At 40.0% G+C, this 25,000-nt stretch overlaps 1 protein-coding gene across 3 annotated transcripts in view; it reads right to left on the reverse strand.

Annotated features, from left to right (window-relative positions):
* Positions 1–7,173: 7,173 nt before the first annotated feature.
* TBPL2 (TATA-box binding protein like 2) overlaps positions 7,174–25,000 on the reverse strand; it is a 559,024-nt gene continuing 541,197 nt past the window's right edge. For all 3 annotated transcript variants that reach the window (XM_044074426.1, XM_044074424.1, XM_044074425.1), the window contains one exon: positions 7,174–7,535. In XM_044074426.1, the coding sequence (XP_043930361.1) occupies positions 7,459–7,535 (77 nt within the window). In that variant the 3' untranslated portion in view covers positions 7,174–7,458. The remainder of the gene's footprint in view (positions 7,536–25,000) is intronic.

Consider the following 25,000-nt stretch of genomic DNA (forward strand, 5'->3'; position numbering starts at 1 on the left):
GTTAGTAACGTGATTTCTTCAATGCTTCTATTCGCAAATTTGCTAATCAGTAAAAATTTTTTTTTTTAATATTTTCGTTACGTTAACGATCAATAGGCGACTTAAAGGTACCTGTTAGCAAAGTCCATTTATAGTGGCGGCCCCTACAAGGTGTACTAATAAATCAAAATAAACATTTAAATGCAGAAAAAATGTCACATTATAGCTCACTTTGTTCATAGCTCTCAACTTTCCAGCTCCAAAATGTGAAACACTATCTCTTTTAATGACAAATGCATACAATGTAGAACACCTACTAACAGCTTGCTTTCAACTTCAGCTGGGATTCGGGAAGCTCACAAGACAATTAAAATGTGTTACTTTATATTTTAAAAAAAGTTATCTGACGAAATAAAATTCAGTTTTATTTACCATGAATATCAGTGACCCTTTCGATGTGGAACTAGGAGGAACATGGACTTTAAGACACAAAATGAAAAAAAAAATATGAGGAACATTCCTCACAATGAAATACACCTGAGAGGTATAGTTCTGACAATCTCTATCCATGTTTTTTTTAAATCTGAAAGCATTATATAATAAAAAATGCAAACTGCTCATCACTTTTTTAGTTAAACATTTTGGGTCCTTATGTAGCTGCTGCTACTGGTGCGTGTCCTTGATCTTGGACACAGAAAGACAGCTGGGAGATTGTTTAATTTAGGACACACCATCAGACTTTGCACAGGTGTGTGTGGTGCCAACTTGATTGACATCCTGATGGGGCTGTGTACATGTTTAAAAAAAAAAAAAATTTAAATCTGTTTAAAAAAGTGATGATGTAATTTCTGGCACTACTGAAGTGATGCCAGCGAAATATGGTCACACACATATAACAAGGGGGCTGCTACCTCCTGCGATACACAGTTTTTAAGTCCCATGCAGTCATTTTTGGGGCGGTGCAAAGGGCATAAGCATCTGAGGTAGATGTTACACTATTTTTTAATCTCATTTTTTTTAACGAGTCACACAAACAGTAATTTCTTAAAACTAGGAGTTATGATGTTATAAGGCCAGCTCATATCACACCAGGAGTGGCACTTGCTAGGGCACTGTTGTTGTTTCTTAATATAAATCACCAAAAACTGATGCCTCCCAACATAATTTGCTGTAAAGCCATGGAGCGTATTATAGTTCTAATTAACAAGGACAGAGGCAATCTCCAAGCACTTGACCCCACCCAGTTCAGATTTGTCAAGGGCAGATCTTGCCTGTTGAACCTGGTTGACTTTTTTGAGACGGTCACCAAAGCTCTGAATGAGGGAGAGTCAGTAAACACGGCTTACTTTGACTTGGCAAGGCCTTTGACACAGTTCCCCACTCAGACATCATCTCAAAGCTAACGCAACTTGGCGTAAATACCTATCTCATCAGGTGGGTAACTAGCTGGCTCACTGACAGGACCCACAAGGTCAAAATAGGTGCCTCCACCTCCGATAGCAGACCTGTCATTAGTGGTGTTCCCAGGGATCTGTCCTGGGACCCCTACACTTTGGCATCTACTTCTCAGAGGTCCAGGCAAAGACAAAAGGCCTGTAGCTGACCACATTTGTGGGCAACTGTAAGTTGGATGCTGTCACTGACTCCCCAAATGATGTTAACATACTGCAAGAGGGTCTCACAGCAACAAATGACTGGTGTTAAAGTCATGGCCTTAAGTTAAACGCAAAAAAAAAATGTATCATACCATTTGGCAAAAACATGGCCCCTGCTGACTACCACATCAACGGTAATCCCTTAAGCACACAAACTGTGGTGAAAGATCTAGGTACTCAGGCTGACTACAATCTCACATTCCATTTGACCATCATGTGGCAGCTATGGTCAGAAAAGCCTTTTACTTAGTTAATCTCATAAGTAAAGGGATTACATCCAGACAAAAGGAGGTTATTACCTCTCTGTACTCCTCCCTCATTATGCCTATAATTGAGTATAACACCCAGTTTGGTATGTACCTCTCCAAACACCTGCACCAACTGGAAAGGCCAGAGAAATACCTCACAAAGACAATCCATAACCTCCAACACATGTCCTATGCAGACAGGCTCAAATCACTATCATTCTACTCTGTATTATACTGATTGCTGTGTGTCTCACCTACAAGCCAATTTTGGACCCTGCCCTACTAGAGTGTTGCCATATCTGTAAGTCTAACTCCTTGCACATTACCTGCTCAAAAGGCCTAAATCTAATATACATCAACAAAGCCTGCTGGAGAAACTGGTTTGTCTCCCAGAGGCTGCCCCGTCCCTGGAATAGATTTCCCATACACGTCAGAGTACCTCACTGACCCTCTTCAAGCACAACCTTGATGAGTGGATGGGAAAGCAGAAATTTGTCCCAGGGGTTCCATCTGTGTCCCTCATTGACAGGAGTGACAGCTGCTGACAGGTTTCTTTTTTGAGAGATAAACTCTTGGTTAGGCTTGTAAGGGCCTCAGAGCCATTATCCTAGTAACCTCCTATGATCCTATGAGATCATAACATAAATAGAGTGGGCTCTACATGTATTGTTCAAACTGTATCTCACGCTTGGTGCTTACCTTAGAAACACAAGGTGTAGGGTTTGATTCTGACATGGGGTAATTGGCTAGACTTAAAATGGTTCATAAGGGCAGTTAGCCTGGTACTAACCTATGAACCTATTTTGAGTACAAGTGATAGAGTTTATTGCAGGATAGTTGAAATCACATAGAATAGATGCATTTGGGTTTATATGAATACCATTTATGGCATTAAAGTACCTATCAAGAACAGTTGGGAACATACAGGGAGATCAGTAATTGGTTATGAAGTGGTAGTTGATAACTTGGATTTCCAAAACTTCTGCACTGAGGTCATAAGGAATCCGCTTTGATGTGAGGCGGTTTCTGACAAAGTCTAACACTCCCCTGCCATTACCTGTAAGTTCAAATGCATGATGGGCACTAAACACAGGAAAATATGGGGTACATCCATTGTATTGAAATTATACATGTTACTGCAATGATCACACACACACACACACACACATTAAGCCACCTAAGCCTTAATATGTTCCGAATTAGAATTTTTCAGGTAGGAATGTTGAATAGGCAGACTGTCTAAAACAAAGCCACCATGGGGGCAAAAAAAATGCTTTAGCCACAATTCAAAGGCCCCTGTGAAGCAGGATTGCATCATCCCTGACAAAGCAGAAAGCTCTGTCAGCCATCTCATCCCAAGCAGGTACATACTGGCTCCTCCTAGAATGACACCAGCTACTTAGCCAGTTATATTGTCCTTAAATTTTTTGATCATTCTAACTGATGGAAAAATGCCAGTGAAAGGAACATCTTTCCTCCTTCTGCCACTTGCATAAAGGTCGGTCATACCCTTCTGCATTTTCCCTTGGGTGGAGCACATTAAGCCATTCTCCCCTATGTGGGCTACCACTTGACCTCAAGGCTCTTCAGACTGGAGTGATCTAGGACCCCTTTAAGTGTTACAGATCCTACCTCTAGAAAGATAGCTGTCACCCTGTTCTTGTCTTCATGATGATAGTGTTGATGTGCCTCACAAGAGTTATCAATTATCAAAACACTTCCTATGGATACACCCCCTGCAGACCTTAAAGGCTTGTGGTATGTGCCTGTGTGACTCTCATAGGTTGGTACTAGGCTATCGGCACTAGGGCCTATACAAGCCTAGCCATAACAATTCCCTGGTTATTTCTTCCCACAATATTTACTTCCCTATGTGTTAATGATGTGCAAGTGTGGCCTGGTGGGTGAATTTTTTTAGCTTTAATTCTAGGAAACTTAAGGAGCAACTTATTGACCACCTTGGCATAGGGTTAGTGTAGCAGGTGTGCTTTGTGCTGTGGTGTTGTCTATTCAGTGACTGCAAAATGCATTATTATGTGAGAGGGAGGCCTCCCACCACGTGCTTACTGAGCCACATCATGGCAACAGTAATGTTTTTTTAGTAAGTGTAAGGCACTTATTACATCATCTCAAACATCAACTGCTACTAGACTAGCTGCAGATGATGTTTAGATCTGACTGTAATGCCATATTACCCAAAGTAGTATGCTTAGTGCCATATGAGGGCGATGGGGTTTTATTGCAGTTGGATCAGTTGGAACAGGAATTAATTTGCATAGTACTTGTAAATCTTTGTTTTATAGTAGCACAAGAGCATGCAACTCAGCCCAAAAATGGTGCTTTTTTTCTGTGCAACAGAATTCACTAAAAAGTAATATCCTAAAATGTTTTACTAGAGGCAGGACTTACTGGGGCATGTCTCTCAGCAAGAACATCAAAAAATTAGTGCAGTGTGATATATGCACAAAGTAGTACAGTAGCAGAGCAGTAATTAGTGTATTATGATACATACTGGCAGTATAGTATTGCCAAATAATATTAATGCAGTATAATTACAGTAAATGCTACAAATATATATATACTAAATTGCACACAACACTGTTATTGTTGAATAATGGAGGCATGACTGCAACAATTCATTTGAAAAGTACAAAATCTGAGCAGTGGTGGCCCATTTGCCACAACTAATTTCAGTGTCAAGCTGAGCAGTGGATAAAGGGAATCGCACAATTTTTTGAGCATTGCAGTAGGAAAAAATAGTGCAGCAAGATAAAAAAAAAAAAATCAGGATAACAGTTTCAGTCTACATGTGCTGGTAAGTTAGAGCTATGTGGGCTTCGGTGCTACAATTCTTTGAACAGCCTTAATTCATATGTTCCTAGGTGTGTACTAGGCTAATGGCCCTGGAGCCTTTACAAGCCTAGCCCATAGGATTACCCTGGCATTGTGCCAACTGACCTTAGTTCCCAGTGCCTCTGTTGAGTAGAGCCACTGGAGTGATCCCCAGGGTGAATTTTCTATTTCCCATCCACTCAAGATTTCTCTTGAAGAGGGCCAGTGAGGTGCATTGTTTGACATGTATGGGAAGTCTATTCCATACCATGGGCAGTCTCTGGGTTATGAACCTGTCCCCCCAGCACGTTCTGTTGATTGTGGTAATGAGGTTGATGTCTCTGGAGCATGTGGTGCGGAGGGATTGGGATTTCCTTAGATGTAGCACTTCTAACAGAGCTGGGTCAGACATGGCTTTGTAAGTCAGGCAGAGATTGCCTCTAAGTAGGCGATATGAGACAGAATAGTTGGAATTTTTTGAGTCTGTCCATATAGGACAAGTGTTTAAGGCCTAGGATCCTCTTTGTGAGGTACTTTTGCGGCCTCCCCAGTTGTTGCAGGTGTCTAGTGAGGTACATTCCAAATGGGGCATTGTTCTTGATGACTGGCCTAATCAGGGAAGAGTAGAGGGAAATAATGACCCCTTTCCTTCCTGGATGCAAAATCCTAAGTAATGAGATGTGCCACATAGAAGAACTTTCTGACCACAGTGGCAATGTGGTGGTCAAAAGAGAGGTTGCTGTTAACCTGTATTCCCAGATCTCTTATAACTCCCTTCTGTGTTCAGTGGACTACCATTGATGTGGTAATTAATGGGAACCGGGTTTTTCTCAAAGGGGATGACGACACATTTTTTGGCATTTTGCTTAAGGCCATGGTTCTGACACCAGACGTTGGTCTTAGTGAGGCCTTTCTGTAGGACGTCAACAGGTAAAAGCCTGCATTTGCACTTTTCCCACCTTTCCAGTTTTATGAAAAATGCAGTCATAGAAAAAAAAAAATATTTGAAGAGTGCAAAGTAAAACCAAGACAGGAACCAGTCCAAGATTCACACAATACTGTTTATTAAGCACTTTCATCTCGTAAATGGAAACTTCATCAGAATTAATTAAGATTCAAGCAACCCAGCTTATATACTAGTCTTACGAGGGAAATCATTTCCACCAGTTCAGCAACTCTTCTGTTCAGAACCAGTGGAATAATTTCCACCTGTTCAGCAACTCTTCTGTTCAGAAGAGTTGCTGAACCAGTGGAAATAATTTCCCTCATAAGACTAGTATATAAGCTGGGTTGCTTGAATCTTAATTCATTCTGATGAAGTTTCCATTTACGAGACAAAAGTGCTTAAAACACAGTGTTGTGTGAATCTTGGACTGGTTCCTGTCTTGGTTTTACAGTTTATTAAACTTTTCTGTGGAACAGTGCAAAGTAATGAGGGGGAAATGCAGCATAACTGATTTTTAGGGAAATTCCTGATTTTGGCTCAGGCTTTTGCCAAGTCTCTCCTAAATATGACAATTTTGGGAGAAAAGGTGGTGGATTACACTTAATAGATAATGAAAATAATTAGTGTTATGCACATTTTACTTCAGAAAATGCGTGTTAATTCATATTCTCTAATACTATCAACATTTCAGGTTACTACTAATAATTTTATAAGTGTCCTAGAATATTTCTGGATTTGTTCCCATTTCCAGAGATAAGGGGTTGAGAGCTATGGCAGATATGGATGGGACAATGAAAATGTAATTATCTGAACAGTATTGTAAAGAGGAAAGAATACAGACCATAATAAATAAGAGTAGATCACCTGGGAGGGAATATGTATGGGGAACACAAATAGGTGTAGATCACTTGGGTGGGAATTTCATAAATGGGGCCCACTGATTACTATATAGCGCTGACTACTGTGATGCTGTGCAACATCAGGTATCTCAGCTTAAACAGTAAAGCTCTGCAATATAGCAAAAATTATAGTAAGCCGTAAGCAAGCAACAACTAATAGAAACTGTCAGTGCTAGTTAGCTACAAGCAAATAGTTATTCAGAAAACTGCAATTTCTCGCACAAGAGGAAACTGCTTAAACATTTACTAACAAAAAAACAGAGGCAGGCAATACAAACCTCAATATTAGCTTAAAAAGACATTTCTCTGGCGTTGGAGAAATCATAGCAGTAGTCACTTCAAGTAAGCAATATCAACAGCTTAACTCAAGCAATTGATATTCTACCTTGGCTCCATGCCCTCTGCAAAGTATGTTTCTGATTTTTTCTTCTTTTTGTGGAAAAATCATTTACTATATTAGTTATAAGCAGAAGATGGAAACAGGATGCAGAACTGAGATGTACCATGTCAATTTCTTTAGCAAAAATGTGCAGTAGGAAGAAGAGAATGTAGATATTCACAGGAGGTTAACTTGCGATGTTTGCCACAGTAAAATGAGTAACACAAAAACAATATTATATCCAACATGTGTTTAATTACAGATCAGGCTGTACAATGCAACAAGAACCAAGATCTGTCTTACATATATTTAACACAAGCAAAAATAAAATATGCAATAAATATTTAACCAAGTTAACTGATGCACATACATATTTTATTATAATTTAGAATGAACAACTTTTCTTTTCTGTACATTTAAACACAAACTCCAATGAGACTTGTCCATATATTCATTTTATGTTCTACATCCATGAATTTTCTTTACAATCTGTTTTAAGTGTTTTTGGCATATTAATGAGCTATGACTTCTTAAAGCCCTTCAGAATAGGATAGATGTTTTCAAATGCTTCATAAATTTCTGAACGATCCTTCGCACCTACAAATAAAACACGTGGAATGGAATGATTCAGTATGTGTTCATTTTTCACCTTAATACTATATATATATATATATATATATATATATATATATACACATACATACACACACACACACATTTTCAGGCTGAGACTTTACAATTAATGACATGTTAAAGAGAACTGCATTTATATTCTGAGTTTATATTAATACTGCACTCAAAATACTAAAAATACACCAACACGATTACTTCACATTTCATTCATGTAGTACATGGGGATTTCATCATTCATTGTCACTAAGTTAAAAAATAAACAGTTGGCTGGATGACAACTACTTTTACACAAGTGTACTGTAAATGGTTAATGATGAATGATTTATACATGCTATAAACACTGGTCAGAGCAAACAAGACTTCAAAGGTGAGTGGAATTTTGCATTAGAATATTGGCTATTTTAGATAATTGTTGTTCAAGGCCAAAAACAAAATGTGCTGTTAATCTTTTGCTTTAATGCTGCTCCTTTTCAAGGCATTGCTGTTGGCTAATTCAGTGTGGCTGAGAAAATCTCTAGACCTACCAGAGATTATTCTCTATAGAAATATGCCATAAGTGTTAATAGTTTCCTAGCCAACTCTTATGCAAGAAAGTGTCACAAGTGTCACTTATTCTGATGAAACATACTGATAATTGACTGAGACTTGTAACATGGTTTGAATGCTACAGAAACCACTTCAACATATATACTTGCTGTATTTTGGATTCCTCCCATCCTCTTCAAACCTACCCAGTTTGACAACAGAATTTCCTTTGTATTCAACTTTCTTAGTCTTGGCTAACACCATCTTCCACAGACACACGTTCAGCTAGTATTTAACATAATGAGAGCAACACCAAACCATGATGAATCAGTGGTAGTAGTCAAATTAGGTCTAAAATGCTGGAGACAACACTGCAATGGCATGGTAACATACAAATGCATGATGGGATACAAACAGTGCTAGAGAATGAGTATACCACCAGCTTTTAAGGATGCATTATGGCTTGGACAAGGACAGAAATGTCCCTAGAAGTTAGAATTAGATGACTGTTGGTAAAAACAGGACAGGGCAAGTAGACATAAAAAATATGACAGAGTTTGGCATAAGGCAGAATACTTTCAGTAGTACATGAAGAATATATTAGCAGAAAAGATAACAAATATGAGGCAGATGGTAAACTGGGAGAGAGTTAGTAAGAGTCATATTAAATTAGTAATTCATATATGGCGGGTTAATAATCAAACAAGTGGAATAAGAATGAAAATGTTACATGAAAATATGAGTGATGAAAGTCTAAAGAAAGCAGTGTCTTTAGACTGGCAGTATTGGTAGAACAGATAGCAGGCCACATGAGTAGGACAGTCGAAGGAGGAATCATTGATCAATAAAATAGATTTCTATGTGGGGCAGGAGCACAAAGGTGTAATCAGGAAATAATGACAAAATAGAGAAGAGAAGGCAAATACAGGAGTAAAAACAAAAGTGACAAGCTGAAAGATCATTTGTCTTCAAGAATAACTGTTGGTGTCAGTCTCAGACATGTTGCTTGACAAAATCACCAAGATGTTTAATTTTCATGGTTTATTAAATACACAAAGATCAGTTCACATCATGGTAATGGATGGTCAAATTTAGGATATGCATTTATCTATTCACATAAAAGCTATTTTTGCCTTGTAAAGCACCAATTGTTTTCAGAACTTGCACAGAATAATGCTTTGACATGAAGTTGAGTAATCAATTCTAGCTTCTTCATAAATATGGCCATCACAAACCTGTACATCTCTTTGTAGATACAAATATTTATTTCAAGTGTTAAAGTATCTAATCTTGCATTACCCTAGGGTGTATAGTAGGTCAGAATCAGGAACTCGGATGGCATTAGGTCAGAAAGGGCCATGAAGACCAGATAGTCCACACACAATGACCTAAATAGTACAGTACTGAGAGAGTTTTAAGAGTCATTTTTCTCAAATTGACTCCTAGACTTCAATTATTGTTTTGCTGAGACATTTGCACCCAATTTAGTTAGACAAGGACAATGTCTGCATTTAGCTGACTTCAGCATGGTGGCAGGTGGAGGTTATGTTTTTCTTTGATTAACTGAGTTTATCAAACTGCATTCTTGACTGGTTTGAGCATCTGTTTTTTAAAAAAAAAGGGGATCATCCAGCAGGGTTTGAATTTGCCATACATTTTATTTTAAATCGAGAACTATTTCAGGAGTCAGCTGCAGCATTTGGGAAAGCCCACTATTTTTTTTTTTTACACTGGGTCTGTGAACTTCATCCATCTCATGGACTAGTGGTTTGGCCTGTACTCCTAATGGAGCTGTTAGACTAAAAGATGAAGTTTTGTGACAATTTCTTTTAGTAAAATTTGAATCCATAAAAGACTTATAAACTTTGTATTGTCTTACCCATGGCAATCTTACAGGCTACTTTGCAGCCTGGGGCATATACTGTTGCTCCACATAGGATCACAGACTATTACAACACTAACGACCCTAGGGCCTTTTTAAGCCTAGCTATATTTATTTATTTATTATTTATTTATTTTACATTTGTTTACCGGGATAGTCCGACTGGATACATGTCCATTTTCTGTGGAGGCCCGGGGAGAAAAGCTCCACAAAGACAAACTTACACAGATTACACAGAAGTTAGCAAACAATTATAAAAACAAAGTGATTATATACAATGGGTTAGTAGGGTTCCCTACTAGGGACTCACAATTGTCATGGACAGACAATTAAAAGTAAAAGACATCAGATTGGAAGTAGAGCTTGGTGATGTAGTTACAAGTTATGATAATTGCAGAATATGCTTTCAGTTTATAACTTCATCAGGGTTGGAACATGGGCATAGCCAATTCACTTTGAGATACTGTTTGAGGTTTTTTTTTTTAAGAGACTTTTGGAGGATTGTAGGGTTATATAGTTTGGCAACGAATTCCAGGTTTTGCCAATGAAGTTGGCAAACAGGGATTCACCAGCAGAGTTACTAGCTTTGTGGACTTGGACCAGTGGTTTGTCGGCTGACTATAGGGATCTTAGATTGGTATATAGCTTAATAATATTTTTAAGTGAGGGGGTATCATCAGGGTGGTACAAAATTTTGTGCGCTATTAAGAGTTGATTGAATTGAATTAAGCTGGGCAGTTCTAGCAACTCTAGTTGTTTAAGATTCTGGCAGTGGTGGGTTCTATAGGTGGAGTCAGTGGCGAATCTTGCAATATGATTGTAGCTATGGGACAGCTTACCTAGTTTGGATTTGTTGAGGTTTGAGAGTGCAGGTGAGGCATATAAGAGTAGAGAGTAGGTGTGATCGGGCAATTGCAGTCCTAGCCAGTGGGGTTAAAAATGTCTTGTTTCTATACAGTGATCCAAGCTTCTTATCGATGGTCTGTATGGTTTTGTTGACCTGTAGGTCAAATTTGAGATTATTGTCTATGATAACCCGTAGCAGTTTGGTGTGATTATCTGGGGAAATAGTGGTACCATTGTTAGATGTGACAGAGAATGAAAGTGTGGTGGATCTACTAGTGGGAGAGAAGAGTAGAAGTTTAGTTTTATTGGGGTTCAGAAGTAGGTGTTGATTGGTGAGCCAGTTCTCGATAGTGTTAAATGTATTTTGGGTTAATATTTGCAAGTCAGATGGGGAGGTGGCTGAGCAGATGAGAGTGGAATCATCTGCGTATTGGATGCAGGTGGCTTTAGGGATAGCAGTGTGGAGGCTGTTGATAAAAATAGAGAAGAGTAGTGGACCTAGTATGGACCCTTGAGGGACACCAAGTGTGAGAGGTAACTGGCTGGAGAGTTTGCCCTGCCATAGTACTGCCTGCTGTCTACCAGTCAGGTAGGACTGGAACCACTGGATAGCAGGCTTGTTGAGGGAAATAGATTTTAGTGAAAGAATGAAAAATTCATGGTTGACCATGTCAAAGGCTTTTGATAGGTCAAGAAAGAGGGCAGAGGTTAGCCTATTATCATTCCTGTTTTGGTTTATGGCAGTAGTAAAGGAAAGGAGAGCTGAGGTAGTGCTGTGGTATGGCCTGAAACCATGCTGGGAGTCTGATAGTAAGTTATTCTGTGAAAGGTATTGCATTAGTTGCTTGTGTACACATTTCTCCATTATTTTGGCTAGTGGGGAAAGAATGGCAATGGGTCTATAGTTGGATATGTCTGAGGAGCTACCACCTTTATGGAGTGGGATGACGGGAAATATTTTCCAGAGGGAGGGGATAGCATTTTTGGATAAGGTTCTGTTGATGAGGATAGATATGGGATATTCAATGGCATCTGCAATTATATGCAGGTACTCTGCAGGGAGGAGGTCAGAAGCGAGGGTGGTAGGTTTTAGATTTTTTTAGAAGTGTTTTGATAAAACTAGTAGATACTGGTTGGGAGCCAAATTCTGGGTGATTATTAGGTAGATTAGGCATGTGATTTAAGTGAGAGGGGGTTAGTTGATTTGCTAGGGATTGGATTGTTTCAGTGAAAGAGTTATTAAAGGCGCTAGCTATTATCTCTGGGGAACTATGGGTGTAGTTAGCCGGGGTTGGGGTGGTGGAGTGACCTGGACAAAGTAGTTAGTTTAAGCCTGCCCAGAACGTTTGAGGGTTGTTGTGGTGTTTTTGTAGGAGATTTTGGTAGAAGCTTTTTTTATCCAGTAAAACAGATTTTTTTTGTATCATTCCTGAGTTGACGATATTTTAGATGGTCAAGTGGGGCTTTGGTTGTTCTCCAGCTGGCCCAGGCTCTGTTTCTAGTTTTGATTTTTGCTTTGGTATCTTTTGTGAGCCACGGTGCTGTATTTGATCTAGTTTTTATTGTTTGTGCTGGAGCATGGGAATCAAGGATACTTAGGAATTTAGTGTTAAAGTGATCTATGGCCTCCTCTAATGTTAGATTTTTTAGTTTTGACCAGTCAACTGCTTTTAATTAATTTTGGAATATAGCAGCAGCAAAGTTTTTCCTGTTTCTAAATGTTTTATATTTGGGCTGGTGAGGGTTTCCTGCCTTATGTTTTATGATATAGGTTAGACAATGGTCGCTGAGGTCATCAGGGAGAGTACCAGCTGTGTACAGTTGGGGTTTGTTATTAACTAGGATCCAGTCTAGAATACTTTCCTTGGTTGGTTTGTTTATCCTAGTGGGAGAGGTTATAGTCTTTTTAAACCCAGGTAAGTTTATATGAGTGGGGGGGGGTCAGTGTTAAAATCACCAAGAACTATGGTTTCTTGGGGATAGGTAGTGGATAACCAGTAAAGGAGATCTTCTAGGGTATTTAGGTTGTTGCCTGGTGGAATGTATGCACAGAAGATGTTCAAGTGTTTGTTTTGGTTAATCTGTAGCTTGGTTATGAGGAGTTCCACATTATTGAATTGGGGAGGCTGAATGGTGTCTCTATTAATGGTTAGAGTATTTTTGTAAAGGACTGCTATCCCACACCTCCTTTCCTTGTAGCATGGTCTAACCGGTGAATATTGTATCCTAGAGGTAGTATCTCATTGTCAGTAGTACTGGGTTTTAGCTAGGTTTTAGTAAGGCACAATGTCTGGGGAGTGGGTTGCTAGGAGGGCATGTAGGTTGGGAATCTTATTGTTAATACTTCTAATATTTAGGTGAAATGCTAGGAGGGAACAAGTGGGAGTATTCACGGGTAGCTTGACTGTGGGGGTTGTGGTAGGGGATTGGAGGTTATTGGGTGTGGGTTGGCCAGGGTTAGGATGAATGTCTCCATGTGTTATAAAGGTTATAGTGACAGGATATTCTGTGCTTTAGGAGTTTTTTTACAAGCTTTACATAGTCTTTGTCTTTAGGATTATGTTTTGTGGCTGTACAGGGGTGGTATTTTATAGAGGGTGGTATATTCAGTGTGCAGGGGGAGGTAAAGTGTTTGGTGTTATGTGTGAAGTCATGGGTGTCTGTTTGACCATTTGGGTAGTGAATACCATGGTCAAGTGTTTTTTCATAGGCAGTGAGATGGTAAAATAGAAACAGTATAGGCATTTGAGTAATTAGTGCTTGTTTTGCTTGTTTGCATTTTGATAGGGGGTGAGCCAAATTTGATGGCTGACTGTGATAACAGGGTATGGAAAAATGAGAGAGAAGGAAATGGGTTAAGGGGGCAGGGTTGCTCAATGATGTGTGAGGTGCTGATTGGTACTTAGCAAGAGGGGAGTGGCAAAGTCTGGTTTAAATTTAGCACTAGTGGGGGCGGGTGAGATTTGCGGGCAGGGAGGGGAGCAGAGCGAGTTGAGCGATATTTCCCCATTTGTAAATGAATATATATTATCCAAGGCAGATAGTCTGGACTTGCCATATTTTTTTTCCTTTATACGTGATGGGATACATTGCCTATGGGCATAATATTATGTTAAAGTAGCAGAACATTTATAAGCTACTTTTGTCCAATATGGGTATATACTCCAGTTCAAGAGTACATTTTCAAATTCCCATACACTGGTCCAGGAACAAACTGCTTCACATGGATGAGATTGTCTGTTACATAGCTGGGGTAGTCCCTGGATACATACCTGCCCTTCTAGTATGTTCTATTTATGTTGCAATCAAGGTTAAGGTTCTTTGACTGGGTGATTCTAATCCCGTTAAACTTGTGGATGTGAAGTAAGTCCATCAGTACAGGATCAGATCCTGTCTTGAATGCCAGGAATATATCACCTCTAAGCAGTCTGTATGCAACTGAATATAGGGTTAAGACTTTGAGGAGGTCTGCCTATGGCATGTGGTTTACACCCTGTATTCACTTTGAGAAGAACCTCTGTGGGCATTCCAGTTGTTACAGATACTTTCATTAGGTACCCACAGAAGGCTGCATTCTACTCAATGATCAGTGTGATTATGGCAGAGTATAAGGGGACACTGATATCTCTGGATCTAGAAGCTATACCCTTGATTATACTTGTGCAGTATAGAAGGATCTCCTCACAGCAGTAGACACATGATGATCAAAGGCCAAGCTACTGTCCACATGTTCCCAAGTACCTAACTACTGGGTCAATCCTGAGGGATGTATCAAATATGTGATAATTCCCAGAGTGGCCACTTTACCAAAGGATACAATTACACATTTTTTGCATTCACTTTTAGATCATAGTTATTTAATACATTATTATTTTACCTTTCTGGAGACTATTTGTATCCTTGGAGGGATTCAATAATTGCCCAAGGTTACAGTCATACACACACTTGGCCAGCCAGAGGCCTTTACCATTAGCTTGGACTTCCAAAACATAAATTCCAAAAAGTAGTTTCTACAGCAACAAGCCCTGAGAGACTCCATTGGAAACTAGTGTTTTTGTGGATGTAGCATCCCCCAGTCTAACCTCCTGTGCCTTATCCATGAGCCAGTTGGCTGTCTAGCAGTTGACATAGGGTCTAGTTTAGTGAGTTTGTTGATGATGCCCGAATAGGGAAGTGTGTTGAATGCCTTAGCCAAGTTAAGAGAAGCAGTGTGTCCTGTTGTGCGTTCATCCATGGCTTTAGTGATGCTGTCTCAAAAAAATGTCTAACAAGTTGTCCAGACATGATCTACGCTTGACAAATCCAAATTGTGTTGGATCCAGCATCTGGAGATGTCCTATGTCTTTATTTTAAATATCAATACTGATTCTTTCCATGGCCTTACAAAGGAGTCTAGTAATACTTATGGGTTCATAGTTACCCGAGTTAGTAGACAGCCTGCCCTTGGGGCAGAGGAATAACAGTTGCACTCCGCCATTTGCTGGGCATGATACCAGTTTGGAAACTGAGGCTGAGCAATGATTCTAGTGGATTGGATAGGTCATGTTTCATGTTATTTATGAAGCATCCCAGGATAATATCAAGGCCCAGAGATGCAGTATTTTTTGCCATGGAGGGTGCATTGAGGACTTATTCACTACTGATAGCCAGAGCGAATTATGGTAGCTGATCTTTCATAGTGGGTGACTTGGGGGAAATAGGATGAAGTTGGAGCTAAGTAAATTCTGTATATCCTCTGGTTCCATATAAGTGGTTCTGTTTACAATTACTTCAGCACATTGTTTGGTATTACTTTTGAGATTTTGGACATATCTGAAGGCAGCCTTATAGTTATCTTTTGTCTGCAAGGCTATCTATGCCACAGATTTGGCTTTGATGGACCTAAGACTTGTGTGATGCTTATTTTGATGAGAGGTTTATTGCCATGCAGGTCATTGCCCTTTCTGAATTTGGCCAAGGCTTTATTCCCTTTTTTTATATTGCTTGTCAATACTGGGATTCCACCAGGTTGGCTTTTCCTTTGAGGTGGTACTATGCTTATTCAGGGTGGGTACTGTCGCTTCAGTGCAGTTGCTTATATGATGGTATAGAGTTTCTATAAACATTATTGCATAGGGAATGGAGTTCATAAGGTTTAGGGGGCTTGAAATTTTGTCAGGGTATTATTCAGTAGTAGGTTAACTTTGGAATAATTCCTAAACATGAGGGTTCAACAAGGTCATAATTTTTAATGCATTTCCAAGAAGACCACTTTGTGGTCTGACCTGACAAGTGAGGACAATGCACACGGATGGGTACAAAGTTCTCTACTTGTGAGGATCAGGCCAGGGGTTGGGAGTTTGGCTTAATAGTTAAGGTGTTTACCTTACAAATACAAGGTGCAGGGTTTGATTTTCAGACGGGGTGATTGGCTAGGCTTAAAATGTCCCACAAGGGCAGTTAGCCTAGTAGCACTCTATGAACATATTCTAAGAACAAGGATTTTGTCACTTCTGGTGGGTATACAGACTAGCTAATTCAGAGCATTTGGGTTTACAAAGTTCAGAAATCTCTGGGCCTATGATTTTGGGAGATGTGCATGCTTCCCAGTCTATAATGGAGTAGTTGAAGTTGCCCAGGACTATAGTGCTGGTTTTGATGTTATCCGACACCTGAAGGTTTAGATATGGGGTATGGGTATCCTGAGTCATAGAGTGATATATAGCCTACAATAATATGGTATGGAGCTTTGCTTATGATGAGTTGGATATGTAGACTCTCAAATGAGTCATATCGCTTTACCAGTGATGACATGTGACTTTTTGAGGAAGATGAAGACAAAGATACCTCCAACTTTTTTCCCATTATGTGCAGCAGCTAGTCTAAATGTGTGGAAGGCATTATAAGCTTGCATTGCCTGGGTCTTCTCAATGGCTTTAAATCACACATCTGTAACTTCACAGATGTCCTCATTTTCAAGAGCAAGGCCAGCTTGCAGGAGTGGAGTTTTCTGCTGGCTGCTGGCATTGAGCTACAATACTTTTAGGTTGTCCTGGGTAGTTTCTGCTATGTTGGAAGGTTTAAAAGGCTGGCATTTCCTAAAAATTGCACTATGGGGTGGACAAAGATTTGCCCAATATTCTGAAACCCAAGAGGGGGTAGATACAGACCATCCTTGGTGAAACAGTGTGGTTTGTCAACCATATCTTCCCATGCTGACAAATATTGTACCCCTTTGAATGGCACCAAAAACTAAGCAGATTCTTAAAGTTAATTATGTTCTGCTCATATTACATCACCACCTTTGAAAAAAGGAGAATTCTGCTCAATGCTAGGCTCATACCAGCCTGGGATACACAGTCCAGAGGTGCATTTCATATCATTTACACCCACATGAACAATGACCAAGTTCTACTGGTACTTGAGGTTTAGTGACCTAAGTGCATGCATGATCTGGCAGATTCTGAACCCCTAATAGGCAGCTGGCCATGACAGTTTCTTTGTTGAGATTGGTAAGTGGAACATGTGTGTCTCTCATGATGAAACCACCTACGACTAGGACATTAGCTTGTGTGGAGGTTTGCCTTATGGACTTACGAATTTAGACACCTTGTGGTGAAGCTAAATGTGTTGTGGTGGATGTTGCTTTGAAGCGGAATGTGTCATGGTGGATGTTGCTTTGGTAGAATGCTTAAGAGATTGCTGAGGATCACCATTGTTATAGTTATGTTTAGGAGGTCTTTGAAGTTTGAGTAGATTGATTTTTACAGCCTCAGCGTAAGCAAGTCTATACGCTAGGTCATCAGTAAGGGGAGTAAGGAGATGTGTGTGGTTATTATGCATTTCTGACAACCTGTTTGGTACTTTTATCAGCTGAGTCTGAGTGTCTGTTACCAATGAATGTATAACTGTATCTCTCACATACTGTATAAGATTGTTTAAGAATTAAATGGTTGTCAGTGAACATAAGAAAACTGCTATATTGTTTTAGAATGCCCATTTCATAAAGTTGGCTGCAAAGACAGGAGGAAAGTGCTTATCCATGGTTCCAGATGTTTACACGTAAGGAAATCCTTTTCTGTACACAAACCCAGTGCTCACCAGGCAACCTGATGCTCAGGAATTATCTGGGATTTTTTTTTTTAAAGAAAAAGTTGGATGCTAAGTGTTTGTATTTTTACAGAGCACACTCTACTGCTGCTAAGCAATGCTAACAACTTTACACAGGCACTAAAACAGAACAAACAAGCAAAATATCCCACTGGCCGTCACAAAACCACACAAACCTTTCAGGGCTTCCCAAGCTTAGAAGAGATCAGGCTACTGTCTACTGACACCAGAGCGCAGGTCTAACCTTCCTAATTGTAAAATCACTGGAGACAAGGCAAAAGTGCAGCAAATACAATAACCAACAAACAATGCTAATAACTGCTTTGAATTAGGATGCCGTTAATGTGCAGAAATCAGCAGCCAACAGTAGAATACAGAAGCATTTTAAAATAATTAAAATTGCAGCAAAATGAACAAATATTGCAGAAATATAAACAATAACACTCTTGAATAATGAATACAATTTAAAATTTTCAGTACTTATTTGGAAAGGCTGGTACTGAATTGTACCAGAACACTCAGAAATCAGTGGCGTGGAAGCCAATCATTTGGAAGCTCTCTGTAAATGAGCCATCCTTTGTGAATCTTATCTTTTTGTGCTTTGGTCTACAGACCTGACTGGACATTTAACCATTCTGCCATGGAACTAATACTAGCCTTTATTTACTTATAAGCCAGCTTGGAATTTGTTTATTTCCCACTGATGCCCTTGATTTAATGTTGGTATGTCTGACTATTACTAGTCATATATATATATACATATATATATATATATATATATATATATATATATATATATATGTGTGTGTGTGTGTGTGTGTGTGTGTGTATGTATAAATACGTATATGTGTGTGTGTGTATATGTGTGTATGTATATCTGTGTGTGTGTAGATGTGTATATATATATATATATATATATATATATATATATATATATATATATATATATATATCTAGAGAGAGAGAGAGAGATATATAAACACACACACACATATGTATGTACTTTTAAGTGCTAGCCACAAAGTTTGAGAATTCATTTTATGCTCAATTTCTGAGAGACTTGGTTGGCTACAATCACCTGCATTAGAAGTTGAAGTTAAGAGCAAACTTGCAGTACTGTATTTTAGTCTTCCAAGTGCAAACTTGCAGTTTTAAAAGTACTCTATTTTATTTTTTCTGTCACCTAATTGTTTCACCGAATAGTGTGCTGTGTGCCTCTCTGCTTTAAGAGGGGGTGGTGGTCTTCTCACTTCTTTGTTATCTGATATTTAACTGTTAGCCTAGAGGGTTTCCTCTGTACTTTAAGTGCTAGCCACAAAGTTTGAGAATTCATTTTATGCTCAATTTCTGAGAGACTTGGTCGGCTACAATGACCAGCATTAGAAGCTGAAGTTAGGTGCAGTCTTACAGTACTGTATTTTAGTCTTCTGTTAAGTGCAAACTTTCAGTTTTAAAAGTACTATATTTTATTTTTTTTGTCACCTGTTTCACTGAATAGTGTGCTATATGTCTCTCTGCAGTTAGTTCCCTACCCACCCTCCCTGTTCTTGTCTTGGTGTTACTGTTGCTGGCTCTGGAAGTGCCCGCCCCTCCTTTAAGTCTGTATTTAAACGCTCCTCCTGGGTCCATCTCATTTGCTCTCTTAGAGTACAGTGAGATCATATTGAGTCTAGTGTTCATCCTACTTACTATAGAGAGAAGATTTGAGAAGACTAAACCACTTAGGTTCTTATTTCTTCTCTCCTTGCACTTAAAAAATGCCCTTTATTAATCTGCTTTTACTGTATTTGTGTTTCCTCCTACTTTATTTTGCTTTTGCCTCTTCTTAAAAGTACTCAGTTTTATTTATTCTGCTGCATTTATTACTGCTTGGTAGTAGCCTGATTAAATTGTAACTGTTATTCTAAATCTTTTGGTTTAAGAACTTGGGCTTCATGCCAGTTGTTTTACATTAAGAAGGTTTGTGGTCTGCACTGTTGTGGCAGGACAGGTAGCGTACATCCTTCTAAGTTGGGAATTGCTGATTGAAGGCTCAATGTCTGCTATTCTAAAAGTGTATTAGTTCTGGTTTAAGCACTTGGGCTCCAGGCCAGTTATTTTACATTAAGAAGGTTTGTGGTCTACACTGTTGTGGCAGGACAGGTAGCGTACATCCTTCTAAGTAGGGGGTTGCTGAATGAAAGCTCAGTGTCTGCTATTCTAAAAGTGTATTAGTTCTGGTTTAAGCACTTGGGCTTCAGTTAATTTACATTAAGAAGGTTTGTGGTCTGCACTCTTGTGGGAGGAGAGGCTGGTTTCTGCCCTTCTGAGCTTGGAATTTCTGGTCACAAGCTTATTGTGCCTACTTATTTGTACTGTTTCTTTCTGAAATTGGTGCACCTTGTTGCTGTAGCATAGACCAGATTTAGGCTTGCTGAATCTAGCTACGTTTGTATAACTTGAGCACTGATCCAGGCCATCTTTTTTTTGGAGGAGGTTCCTCTGCAGCCTAGTGGCAGGAGTGTGCAGTTAGAACTTGTCTGATTGAAGATTGCTGGAACAGGGCTCAGTTTTGAGCTTTTTTCTGGTTAATTTTATCTTGTTTAAATCAGTTTGTTCGTTTTCTATTGTTTATATATATATATATATATATATATATATATATATATATATATAAATAAATTGCACTTTATTCATCTACTTTTACTGTATTTGTGTTTTTTTCCTACTTTATTACTGGAGGCATTGACTACAACTCTGATCTGAGATATATAAGAATAAGTATCCTTTCATGTGCATTTAAACTGTTTTTTATTGTATCTGCTTTATTTTCTGAAAAAAAAACAAAACAAAAAAAAATACTTGTTTCTCGCCTTTCTAAGCTAACATAGTCCAGTTTATAGGTTAGTGCTGAATTCAGGGCTGTGTTACAAATATCTGTGTTTGCCCATATCTTACTTGGATAGAAGGAAGTTTCTCTGTTCATCTGTGAGAGAGGGGAGCTTTGAGCAGCCTATCTGTACCTGGAGGAGTGGTTTCCACCCAGAAATTAGTAGTTTATTGGCCATTTTGGGCTAATTTTTATCTCTTTCATTTCCCTGCTATAAAAAACGTATTTGCCCGGTTTTGCGTGCCGGGTAGCTAAGGTATAATTATTTCCGGCTCCACAAAGTCTCTTTTTCAAATTGTCCCTTGGAGCTATACAAACTTTCAACTTAAGCAATCAAGCCGTCTATTTCTTAGCCTGGCACTAGCTCAAAACTCATAGCAAGCACTTATAAACCCTAGCACTAGACTCCCCTGTACTGTACAGAAGGACAAGGCTCTCTATTCAACCTTACCAGCCAATGAGTAAAACAGTTCACTGTACCTATCCAGGCATGTCCAAAGGGCAGTTTCAGGTGTACTATCCAGTCCAACTGGTGAATCTGGGCATTCTGAGGCAATGTTACAACTGCCTCATGTACACAGACAACCCTCTCCTCCTACCACCAAACACTAATACATGCGAAAGATGCAATTATATAGCCAAATTGGAGGCTAACCTCTCTCAACCCAAGACTGGATCAGACAGTCAAGAGGAGAAGGGAAATACTTGCATCACACCACCATTCTCACATAGACCCATTAAACCAGCACCGGCAAAAACACACACATACATGAAAACATACTTGGAGGCTCTAAATAAAAATCTGCAAAAGCAACAGAGACTTCCAAAGCAGACATCCAAGCAACCTCCATAACACAAACCATGAAACACATATTTCACAAAACCAGTGTGCCACGCAATCACAGCCCTTAAAGCAAAAGAACATACCCAACACACTAGTAATAGGTGACTCTATAGTCAGGCACACTGACATCCCACTCACTAGGCTGAATAAGGAGAAGGTTACTGTTAGCTGCCTGTCAGGTGCCAGGATCCGCCACATAACACAAGCACTCAGGTCACTCCAGAACAAGTACAAATACGACTCTGTCATTGTCCATGTTGGTGTGAATGACCTGAGCCGTACCTCTCTGGACCACATGTAAAGAGATTTGGAGGAGCTCTCTGATCACATAGTCTAGGCCGGTATGACCCTGACCCTGGGTAGCATCCTGCCCTCACCAAGAATGATACCACAGTATAAAGAAAAAATTATCAATTTCAACAACTGGCTAAGTTTCTGTTGTCATTCAAAGGGGATCCAGTGTCTGCTTGCGATGACATGCTCGACAAGCCATGCTGCTTTGCTAGAGATGGCTTGCGCCTGTCACACTTAGGCTTTTGAATACTGGCCAAGGCTCTTGCCACCTCCATAGTGCCTTTTTTAGGCAAGGCCCAAAAGACAAGCCCACCGCCGTAAATAGCACAAGTAACAAAAAACTGAGGGTAATGCTACTCAATGCCAAGTCTAAACCTCAGAATGGAGAAAATCGATATATGTGCAGTAAGACTTGTTTTAAGGCTCCCCACAACTCATACCATACATTTCAGCCACAGAACCTGGACCGAAATACAAAAGGCAGGGGCCTATCCATATTCATCAAGGATACCCACACCTCCAGGTTAGTGGCACAGCACAATGCTTCAGAGATCATCCACATGCAACTAATAACGGGCAAAACTGCAATTCAAATTGTAGCTTGCCTAGAAATCACCCACCATGTCCCAGGATCCCCATTCCGCATTTCTGGAAACACTGGGAAACATAAAGGTCCTACCTAACACCCTAATATTGGGTGATTTCAATTACCCAAACATTAACTGGGAGAACTACTCAAGTACTAACTCCCTTGCCCAACATTTCCTAGAATTTATAAACTCAAATGCCCTAGATCAGCTGGTCAACAGTCTCACCAGAGGTGACAACATATTGGACCTGGTCATCATCAACATGGGCGACCAGTCTTACACACTGGAGGTCAACCCCTCGCTGGTTAGATCTGACCATAAACAAATCAGTCTAGATATCCACATTCCGCCCCCACCCCTGGACAAGGAAACCACAGTGAAAAACTTTTCAAAAGCAAACTTCATGTTACTTAAGAACGAGGTGGAAAATTTCAAAGCCCTCATGTTAAAGGATAACGCTGTCCAAGCTGCAAAATCCTTTACTAATGCATTCTACAGGCACCTACAAGAATGCATGGATCATGCTACCCCAAGCAAAACTAAGACTCACTCCTCCAAGAAAAGGAAATCAGTCTGGTGGACTCCTGCCATAAACAAGCTAAACAATAGAAGGAGGAAATTAGTACAAAAAAAGAGTAAAATCCCAAGAAGGGAAGACATCCCTGATCAGTATCAGCAAGAAACTATGATCCCTCATAAAATCATCCAAGGCAAGCTTCAAAAGAAAAATTGCCAAGGACTCCAAAGATAACCACAAGGCATTCTTTAGCTATGTCAAGAATCTAAGTGGCAATGTTCAGATCTGCTCGGAGTTAATGCAGAATGGCACAAAATACACTGAACCAACCGAGATCGCAAACATACTGGCAGTCAGGTTCAGTGCAAACTTCACCCCCCTCTCACCCCAAAAGGGCCCTTAACCATACCAGAAGAATGTAGAGCCCCTAAAATCACAGACACTCAGGTTAAAACAGCCCTCTTCAAAGCCAAAAACACAGCATCAATGTGACCGGACGGTGTCCCAGGCTCTGTCCTACACAAGCTCAAAGATTAACTAACCCCTTACCTAAACACACTGCTCAAACTCAGCTTCTCCACAGGCTATGTACCCATAGAGTGGTGCACAGCAACAGTTATTCCACTCCACAAAGGTGGAACCACAACAGACCCCATGAACTATCTCCCTATAAGCCTGACAAGCTTGGTCTGCAAGGCTATGGAGTGCATCATCATGTAACTCATTAACAGAGACATTGGGAACCTCCAAACACTGGACCCTACCCAGTTTGGCTTTAAGGGAATATCATGCCTCCTAAACCTGGTGGACTTCTTTGAGACAGTTACCAAGGCTATAGATGAGGGAAAGGTGGTACACACAGCCTACCTACACCTTGCAAAGGCCTTCAACACCATTCCCCATTCTGGTATTATAGACAAGCTCACCAGCCTGAACATAAACCCCTACATCACAAGATGGGTTGCCAACTGGCTCATGGACAGAACCCACATGGTGAGAGTTGCAGGAGCCAAGTCAGACTCTAAACCGGTTACAAGTGGTGTTCCACAGGGCTCAGTCCTGGGACCCCTCCTGTTCGGCATATACTTCTCAGAGGTACAGGCAAGCACGGGAGGACTATGGCTGACCAAGTTCACAGACTACTGCAAACTAGGGGCTATAATTGACTCTCCACCTGACACAGACATCCTCCAAAAGGGTCTCCCTGAAACAGATACTTGGTGTCAAAATCATGGCCTCAGGCTAAATGTCAAAACGTGCATAGTCATCTGCTTTGGAAAAAACACAGTACCCACAAACTGCCACATAGGTGGTAGTCCCCTAAATACAAAAGACGTAATAAGGGATATGGGGACCCAAGTAGATAGTAATCTCTCCTTTGATAATAACATTGCCAAAGTGGTTAGAAAATCCTTCTATGTGGTCCACCTAATCACAAAAGGGTTCGCATCCAGATCAAAAGAGTTCATTGTGCCCCTCTACACATCACTCATCAGACCCATCAGAGAGTACAACGCTCCATTTGGGTTGTACATTACAAGACACCTGCAACAGCTGGAAAGACCACAGAAGTACCTCACCAAGAGGATCACTGACCTCAAACAGATGCCCTATGCAGCTCGACTGAAGAAACTCCAGCTGTACTCAGTTTCATACCACCTACTCAGTGGTGATCTCTGCCTGACATACAAGGCAATGTCCAACCCACAAATGATGGACACACTCCACCTAAAGAAAACATTATCCCCTCGAGCCACACGCTCTAGGGATCTAAACCTCACCACAATAAATAGGATGTGCTGGAGGGGTAGATTCCTGTCCCAGAGTCTTCCCATGCTTTGGAACAAGATTCTAGTCTACATTAGGCAGAGCTCCTCGCTAACACTCTTCAAGAGAAACCTTGACGAGTGGATGGGAAACAGAAAGTTTACTCTAGGGATCACTTCAGTGGCTCTGCTGGACAGAGGCACAGG

Source organism: Protopterus annectens, chromosome 6.part0 (genome assembly GCF_019279795.1).
Source record: "Protopterus annectens isolate FY-2018-M chromosome 6.part0, PAN1.0, whole genome shotgun sequence".
Classification (NCBI taxonomy): Eukaryota; Metazoa; Chordata; order Ceratodontiformes; family Protopteridae; genus Protopterus; species Protopterus annectens.